This window comes from Anthonomus grandis, chromosome 4 (genome assembly GCF_022605725.1).
Source record: "Anthonomus grandis grandis chromosome 4, icAntGran1.3, whole genome shotgun sequence".
Classification (NCBI taxonomy): domain Eukaryota; kingdom Metazoa; phylum Arthropoda; class Insecta; order Coleoptera; family Curculionidae; genus Anthonomus; species Anthonomus grandis.
In genome coordinates this window covers 9,050,801-9,060,651 of record NC_065549.1, presented here as the reverse complement: position 1 = coordinate 9,060,651, position 9,851 = coordinate 9,050,801, and the positions used below count along the sequence as shown (strand labels likewise).

Genomic DNA, 9,851 nt, shown 5'->3' with positions numbered 1-9,851 from the left:
CCCTATAAATGTGATAAAATATTTATTTCATCGGTATTTTTAATGGTTCATTAATCATATAAGAAGATCCTTGTTGCTTTTAATAAGATAAACTACTTATCTTAGCAGTTACTCATAGATTTCATGAAAAATTATTCTTGTTGTTTGCTTTGTAATGATTTTAAACACTTGGACAAATCATATCTGGAAAGAATTAAATCTTTATCTTCACAGTGCTTTCACGAATTTAACGATACTTAAACTATAAGTAACAAATGTTTTTTCTTCTTCCTGTACTCTGCTTGCAACGTTAAAATATTTTTATCAGCAATGATTTTAAAATATTTGGTAAACTATAACCAGTAAACCATTTTCTTTTCCATATATTAATGATAGATTATTTTTCTGAGATGTGGTTTTTAAGGTTGGTGGAAAATCATATACTTATCTTATAATTTTAAACTTATCTCAACAGTGATTGTCAAACTTTGACGAGTGAATTTTGCTTCTACTTAGAAATGATAAAAATATTTATCCAAACAATGATTTATAAGTCTTGTGAAAGGATTAAGCTATAAAGAATATATTTTTCCATCAGTTGCTGGTATAGAAAGAAATAGTTATCACACTAGGCTATGATTCGTGAGAGTATTGAACTTTATTTAGTACATTGTCTAATTTACTAGTTTGAAATATTTACGAGTTTTAAATGGTAAGTCCATAAAAACTGCACGTTTTTCGGCCAAAAAATCCTTATAACTGTACTAAATATTTGTTGTACAATTAAATAACAGCTGTACAAACATTCAAAATTAAATATCATATGACGGCAACCGATTCATTAAAAAGATATAATTGACGCCAGAGTTAATACATTTGTTTTTACCAAATCTTTATTGTTGTTTTGTGGATCTTTACGTCGGCATTTCTTCTTATTAAAAAAGGTTTTGTGGTTTTATTGTGATAAGAGAAGCCAATATGCATTGCAACAATGGTAAATATATCTATATATATTAATATATTTTTATATTAATTAGGTATAGCTAAGGTACCTATATAATGGAAAATTTTGGTATTTACAATTGATTTAAATAACTTTTGAATTGAATCATTAAGTTTGTACATATTTGAATTTACTGGATAAATAGAAAATATTTTTAAACCCTTATGGACTTGGAAGAGCTTATTAAATGAAATTTTACACAAAAACATAATAAAATAAATTATATGCTTAGTATATAGTTATTTTTCATTTATATAATATTGATTAGGGATATAATATACAGGATATTGTATAAGAAAAAGTGCCTAATTGCCAATTTTGCGCCCTTGCATGATTATAATAAAAAACTACAACATAAAAATTATTGAAAAAATACGCCTTCTTCAGTAAATTTTTCAAAAACTAACATGCGGCAATTTAAATATTTTTATTAATAACTATATATACTGTCAAATATTTAACAGTATAAATAATAAGAATAAATGCTCTTATGAGTATATGTGGCAGATAAGATAAATAATAAATTTCTTTTGATTTCGAAAACACTCAAGACTTTTACGGATCAACAAGTGACACGTGATAAACAAAAACAAATAAATTGATGATATTTTTAATTTTATTAACTTTTTTTCTCGTATAAAACGTGTATTGTGTAATTATGTTTTATTCTTATATTGGGGCTTTTAATAAATTAACTGCATCACATAAGAAAAAACCCAATGCGGATCTGATAAAAATGACTGATTTTACAAAGTGTTCAAAGGGTGAGTATAGGCTAATTTTGGACCACTTTGGGAAATTTTCATTGAGAAGACAATATCTCTTACATTTTTAGGTCCTGGATACGCGTCTCCCTTGGACGCAATGAAAAATGGCCCAAGAGAAAAACTTTTATACACAGCATGCGTACAACCGGATCAAACCCGTGGCAAAAGTGATGTACTCGCCACAGTTGACGTAGATCCAGAATCTCCTACATATTGCCAAGTAAAATTTGTAAAAATATTTCTGGATCTTATACTGAATTTCTTTGATTGTTTAGGTCATTCACCGGCTAAGAACAGGCAGACCGAACGACGAACTTCACCACAGCGGTTGGAACATTTGCTCCAGTTGTCATGGCAAAACCGGATGTGCCAAAAGGGACAAATTAATTTTGCCTGCCTTACTTTCGAATAGGATTTTCGTTGTGGATGTTGGAAAAAATCCAAAAGCTCCATTTATGTACAAGGTGAATACCATAGACGTTTCTCATAGGATATCCTATAATAAACGCAGTATTATTATTACATTCCAGACTTAGTTAACAAAATGCAGTAAAATAAAGTTAAAAATAAAATGTCTGAATAAACAAATGACCCACAAAAGGTTTACACTGTCATGGGTTTATGAATATACAAAGTAGTTTTTTAAATAAAAAAGTTTAAACAAAGATCTTAATTTGGTAATATCAAACTTTTTACTCTAATAACGATAAGAAGAAAGAAGTACTAATCTAATTCGATATTTTAATGCTAAATTACATTTAAATAACAATTTTTAAGTTGATAATGATATTGTACAATAAACAATTGATAAAGTCTTGGAAGTATGCCGGTCAAAGTAGGTACTAATATTTGTCAAAATAGGGGTTACGTTGTTTATATTTTAAGTGTGCTATCCTGTTTTTAATGACAAGATGTTGTAAAAAAAATTAATTAATTTAAAATGCTTTATTGCAACAAATAGTTCACTGCCTAAATACAAAATATTTTACAAGTTTTTCAGGCATTTATTAATATTGCACTGGTGGTCAGAACTATCTCAAGGCATGCTTGCCAAATAATTATTAATTGCATTATAATCACAATTTGTCCAGTCATAGTAATAAATATATGCTAACAGATGTTCAGTGACCTTAAGTAAGTTCTCGCTAGCATGGCTGTAGCCTTATTATTTCAGGGAAAAAATATGTCTAAAAAAATCATTCAAACCAAAACTAGTGGGTATACCTACTATTAATCTGCTTGAGATTTAAATAATTAGAACATGTACATACTGGTAGTAGATTTATCAGGAAGAATAACGGTAAGAGAATCAGGGTAGCATCCAAGTGGCACAAAAAATATTTTCTCAAAATTAATAGTTTAGTTTTTTAGTATTAGTAGTTTAGTATTAGTTAAGTTTTTGAATATTAAACGACTTGAAAACGTTGATCAGGTCATATTCTAATTTTTTCCACAAATTCTTAACTGGTTTCCTTGTAGATATCGACAGAGTCATTCGTGAAACATGTTATTTCACCAGAGGATTGAAGATTGGAAATAAAATTAATCTATAGATTAAACAATATGACTGGTACTTCGCAATTTGTAACACCACCAATGTAAAACTGATAAATAGCTTCTTAATAGTTTTAAAGGACCGTATCAAATGCTTTGGCCAAGTCTAGAAAAACACAGAGAATCTTTTCGCCCTTGTCCACCGAAGATTACAAGATTCCTGTTAAATTTGCCAAAGCATCTTCCGTAGATATACCCTCCCTGAATGCATAATGTTTTTTGATAAAATTTTGAATTTTGTTAAAAATGTATCCAAGCATATTTATACTATTATTTATTTTTTTAAATATATTACTTATAGTACCTAATATAGCCTTTAATAGGCTTCATTGGCCTATAACTCATGACTGCACATTCTCACCCATCCCTATGAAGTGGTCTAATTAGGGCTTTTTTATAAACCTGTGGAATGTTGCCTTTAGAAAGGGATTTGTTTGTTAAATATTTAAGGGATTTAGCAAGAAACAAATTGTTTCAGAGTATCAGACTTTTAAGTCTTCTCTTTTCCACTCTTCAAAAAGGTGATAATTTAAATAACTTCTCTCCCGGAAGTCGGCTCAAGGAATAGGGAATTTGAATTTTATGGTTTTTTTGGTTCATTATACGGTGGTATTTTATTCGTCATCTCTTTTTCAATAATTGCAAAGTGAATAACAATTGCAAACTGCTATCTCTTTTTTTTATCAATTACTTTATCTGCTAAAACAGTTTTATTAATACGGTTAAAATTTGCTTAACATTTTTCCAGAGAATATTTGACCTATTCATATTTTTCTTCATTTTTTATTTTGTAATATTTGATGTAAGTTGATGTAAGCCTGATCGAGAAATCTATTCAGCTTATTACAGGAAACTTTAAATTGTGACTTGGGTTCTGGACACTTTATCATACTAAAATATAACTTGTACTTCGTATGTATTAATTTTAAAAGATCAAAATCCATAGATTCTTATTTACATTTTTCCGATTGTAGATCCTTACAGAAGAAAGAAATAAGAAGAAATTTTTTTAGGCATGAGATAAATTGAACTGTTCCAATATCCACATCCAGTGCGTCTAAAACAACACTCCAATCCTCGTCATTAAGCAGATTTCTTAGTTTAGTTTAGTATAGATTATTTTTTTCTTACATTTTCCAAGTTTATCCTTATATAAGGAGGTCTTTAATGAGACCTTAAGAATAACTGGAAAGTGAACAATTTTTAATACAAAATAAATTTATTTAATATTAAAATAAAAAACTTAATTAACAATTTACAATAAATAAGCCATTATGATAAATAGGACGATGTCTCCATTACGAAGCCAGTTCAGCTATAACCGGTTAAAGGATTTAAAATAATTTAGCGACAGTTTTGATTCGACAAAAAAATGATCAATGCTTAATGATAATTGACTTTCTGGACGGGTAATTCCGTTAATAGCTGATATAAATTCATGTTCACTAAGAATATTCCTATACTCTTCCATATAACCACAGGTATCATACTTTTTTAAATTATTATAATATTTAATAAAAAGTGTGTGCAGCAGTTTAATAAAATTTTTGCTAATGATATTTTAACATATATCATTTTAAATACTTTAAGGCCTAGTATTTCAAATGCGTATTTTAAATCACTTTTTATGTAAATAACTGTACCGTCATGGTTATTAATATTTCCTCCGTCATATAATTAGTCAAGTCTTAGCCTGGTATCTGCAGTAAATTGAAGTGTTTTATGATAAATAATTCGGTAGGGACAATAATTGAAAATTCTCTATTAAAGTTGTGCAAAAATGCTTGCCACTCAGTAAAATGATGGAATAGAGGTGTAAAACTTGTTACAAAAATTGAAATTACTTTGTTCTACGTGAGACTCCACCCCTTCTTCCAAATAACTTTAAATCAAATATCTAATTCAATTTAAAGTAAAGACCGTTCAGTTTTATTACAGGAATTTGAATTTTATGCCATTGCTCTAAAAGACACCTGGCTTATTCCAGAGTGAAATATTTATTTATTTTGAACCAGAAATCTTTATACATCTATCTTAGTTCAAGTTGCTCTAGGCTACTTCCTAATCGGATCTCATGCAAATTTCTGGAATAACTATATATATTACAGGTCTTTGGTACTTATAAAGTTGTCATTAAATGACTTTCAATAAAATATGATGCATTCTATTATGGTCACTTGGGTTACCCAACCTTGGGTTGCTCCCATCTACCCTAAGGCCATCTAAACTACTTTTAAATGCATAAAGTCAAATTTTAAGAGCCATTAGATATAACAAAATGTTAAAGGATTTGTTACGAAAACTTATAGATCCTAATGCTTCAAGATGCCTTTTAGTGAGTTAATTATCCTATTCCAGAAATCTGGCTGACAACTTAATGGAAGTTGGGAAATACGCAATTGCTTTAAAATGATTTAAATTATCCGCAAATGTCCATAAATAAAATATGTTTTTATCTTGTTTCACTGGGATTACTCCAGAATACTCCAAATGCCCGTAAATAAAATTTATTTCTCTTGATTTTCAATCTTGGGATGCTCTATAGGATCCAGAAATTTAAGTAAATATGTTCTAGCTCAAGATTATCCAAGCTACTTAGGAAATCAAGTTCATAAAATAATTTAGAGCAAATAGTATAAATTATTCTATAATTACTCTAAATTATTTCTTAATGCCTCAAAAAAAATATAATTTTTTCCTGTTTCAGACATTTGGTTCACTCCATGCTCTCTTAAATGCCTGTAAGCAATATATATTTTTATCTTGATTCAGAAACTTGGGTTGCTCCAGTGTATCCTAAGGAGTTTTGAACTACTTTCGAATACCTAAAGTCAAATTTTAAGAGTACATTGAACCTCAATTTTTGTTCCATGGTACCTTTTCTTCCAAATAACTTAAAATCAAATTTTAAATTTTTTATCACAAAAAATTATATGATCCTTTCCTATTTTATCTATAAGTCTGTAGAAAAAAGATCTATTTATCTTGATCCACACTTTTTCTAACCTTCCCAGTTTCTTCAGGCCACCCTTAGGAGATCAAACTACTTACAAATGTCTACAGTCAAATTTTAAGACCAATTTGAAGTAACAAAAGTTGAAGGATATGTTAGGAAAATTTATAGATCCAAATGCTTTAAGATGTCTTCAAGGGGGAAAATTATTTATTTTATTCCAGAAACCCGGTTAATTTTAAAGTACTACAAGATGCTCTAACAGTGTTTATAAAAATCAACTTAGGTTACTCCAACTTACTCCAGGAAGCTCCAATGTACTCCTAGATGTCTGTAAAAAAACAAAATTGATTGTGGTTAAGAGAGTTGGATTATTTTAAACTTTCACTCCTTGGACAAAAGTTTTAGGTACCATATACACATGTAACAACAATTTGGATCACTTTGGACATCTTTTATATTTTTGTAAGCCTAACTATATCACAAAAAGAATTTTTGAACTTTGTATTTATAGGAGCTCTTTCAAAACCAAACAATTTATATCTCTGTAATAACTATAATAATCATAACTATCTCTATTTTTTAAATATAATTAAAATGTCTTATCGTAAATTTGAAAGTTATTAAAAAAAACACCTTCAGGTACAACTAAAATACGAAACAAAAAAAAACAAACAATAACATACTGAGGCGACTAACATAACAAATAAATATCACGATTCTTCTATATTTAATTAGAAGAATTGTGTGTGCCTGTAGGTGTATTGACAGTGGTTTTTCCAAGAATAATACTACATTAATACTACAGTAACACTACAAGAATAATATTACCTACAAATACAATAATTTTATAGGTAATAGAGGCTTCTGAAGTAAACAAAACCAACTGTACAGCACTACACACAACCCACTGCTTAGCTTCTGGAGATATCATGATCTCAGCCATGGGGGACATAGACGGAAACGCTAAAAGTGAATTTGTTTTAGTTGACTCCACGAATTTTACAGTAAAAGGTGCTAAGAAAAAATTACAAAAAATTGAATAATATACAAATTTTTCCATAGGCACGTGGGTTCAGGGTGAAGGAGCTAAGTTTAACTATGACTTCTGGTATCAACCGTACCATGACGTGATGGTGTCATCTGAATGGGGTGCCCCGAGGGTTTGGAAGAAAGGATTTAGCGCCTCGGAGCCCGGTTCGACCGGTCAGAGTTTAAACTTTTATTCCTGGAGTAAAAGAGAGTTGATACAAACAGTTGGTAAACAAATTCAACAATAATTAGTAAGTTAATGTTTAGTTATGATTGGTTAACAGATTTAGGAAAAGAGGGAGCAATTCCACTGGAAGTACGCTTCTTACATAATCCCAAGGAGGCCCAGGGTTACGTTGGATGTGCCATGGGCTCCAGCATTTTCAGGTAGATCCTATTTGGTCAATACCGGGTACAAAATATCAACTTTTTTGGAATAATTTAGGTTTTATAAGAAAGAAGATGGTACATGGGCTGCTGATAATGTCATCAAGGTTCCGCAAAAAAAAGTTTCCGGATGGGTTTCATCACACATGGGTGGTAAGTACTTTTAGATTTTGCTGATAAAACGTTAGTAAATGAAAACAAATTTAGGGTTAATAAGTGATATTTTGATATCACTGGACGATCGTTTCCTCTACTTCTCAAATTGGTTACATGGGGATGTTAGGCAGTATGATATTACTGACAGAGCCAACCCTAAATTGACCGGTAAGTGTATTTCACAATCTACCAATGTTTTTCATTGATATTCCGTGATTTGACTAGAAATGTTTTAGTTTTCTGTATACATCATAAGATACCTTCAGATTATTATGAAAAAAGGGAATATTTTTAAAAGGACTTGGGAAGGGTTTGTAAGGATTTACAATAAATAAATAATTCTCTTGCCCTTTAGGTCAAATATTCTTAGGAGGTAAGATAGTAAGTGACTCCGGAGTGAAAGTTTTAGAAGACGAGGAGTTAACTGAACAACCCAAACCGGTATACATAAAAAATAAACGGTTTTATGGCGGTCCTCAAATGTTGCAACTGTCCCTAGATGGAAAAAGGTGAAAGAAATGTAAGTTAAGGTTTTCCGATATTTTTCAATGTTTTTTTCAGGTTGTATGTGAGCACCAGCCTATTTTCGCCATGGGATAAAGAAATCTACCCTGAAACGATTAAAGAGGGAGGCCGAATAGTGAAACTCGATATCGATGTGGAAAATGGTGGTATGAAGTTGGACGAGAACTTTTTGGTAGATTTTTCCGAAGGGTCTGATGGTCCTTTACTTCCGCATGAGATGAGGTGGGATTTATTCTAATTTATATACATTTTTTATTGTTAATTATTCTTCTTAGGTATCCTGGTGGAGACTGTACCTCAGACATTTGGCTGGCTAATGAAGAAAATTGAATGGTCTTCATTGGATCATTCAACACAATGAATATAAAATATAACACTATGTATATATGATTTATACAACATTGTCATTTTTTTATCTTACTATAAGACCCCTTTTTACGTATAAAAAATGTATTTTTTTAATATATCTTATATAATATATTACTTCAAATTTTTGCAAATTCAACACTGTCGCATATTTCTAGGTTGAACGCAGGAAAGTCATAATCTTTCACATTCAGGTAATCGTTTATGGCAGCAATTTAGGTATGCAAAATGACAAAATGTTCTGGTACAAGGAATATTCTTGGTATAAAAACTATATTTAAAAATATTATGTATGTAAAAATATTATATATGTAAAAAACTATATTTAAAAATAGTCTTAGACCAGAATATCATTTTTCTTCTGACAATATGTCGAGAATAAAACTGGAAGGATATTTAAGCCACTATTTACTACTTATACCTTCATATTTAAAATTGTAATTATAGCCGATTAAATGTTCTGTTAATCTATATAAGTATGTTCTTTATCGAGGAGTGATACTTATTCAATAAAGATCTTGCGAGAATATTCAGTTAGATTATAGTCATTGCGTTTTTGTAGATTTTCGAAAATATATTGTTTAAAATAAGAAAGTTTGCACCTAAGGAGACACAAAAAAGAAATCTTCTTGGTAGTTTTTTAAAATAGAAAATGAAGATGTTTTCCAGTCCTAGAAACTTAGTAAATAAATAAAATACTGAATTAGATAAATTATTATATTATACTCACAAACTACAATAATTTTGTCACAAGAAGCCAAACTTAATTACGATCTACGTACAATAGTTACACTTATTTAACCTACTTAATTCTGATATCACATTTTTCTTGGTTGTTTAAAATCCTATAAACATTTAATGAGAGCGCATTAAATAAAGGTTTTTAAAATAGCGGATATTTGGAGCCATCTTAAATTTCTTGAATGAAAAACAATGGAACTTGGAATAATAGAAGTTAGTTATAAGAAAATATTAGTTATATAATCGTTTCTTTCTTTCTTAGTCGTGGGTTCATAACCTTTAAAAGTATCAATTTTTATAAAATTATTTTATTTTTTAAATTTTCTGTTAAAGTAAACTAAGTTTAAGGCGTCCAGCTTTTGTAGTAAAAATAGTTGTTTGAAAAAAA

At 29.5% G+C, this 9,851-nt stretch overlaps 1 protein-coding gene across 2 annotated transcripts; it reads left to right on the top strand.

The window, feature by feature from the left end:
- Positions 1-810: 810 nt before the first annotated feature.
- On the top strand, positions 811-8,861 carry LOC126735157 (methanethiol oxidase). Of its 2 annotated transcripts, none has more exons than XM_050439103.1 (11): positions 811-973; positions 1,818-1,969; positions 2,025-2,213; positions 7,111-7,270; positions 7,322-7,516; positions 7,573-7,675; positions 7,734-7,828; positions 7,883-7,999; positions 8,187-8,340; positions 8,393-8,578; positions 8,632-8,861. In XM_050439103.1, the coding sequence occupies exons 1-11, from the start codon at positions 958-960 to the stop codon at positions 8,684-8,686; spliced, it is 1,422 nt and encodes a 473-aa protein (XP_050295060.1). In that variant the 5' UTR covers positions 811-957; the 3' UTR covers positions 8,687-8,861. The 2 variants fall into 2 exon arrangements, with proteins under 2 accessions (XP_050295060.1, XP_050295059.1); XM_050439102.1 differs by lacking the exon at positions 811-973 and adding an exon at positions 1,592-1,746.
- The last annotated feature ends 990 nt before the right edge of the window (positions 8,862-9,851 follow it).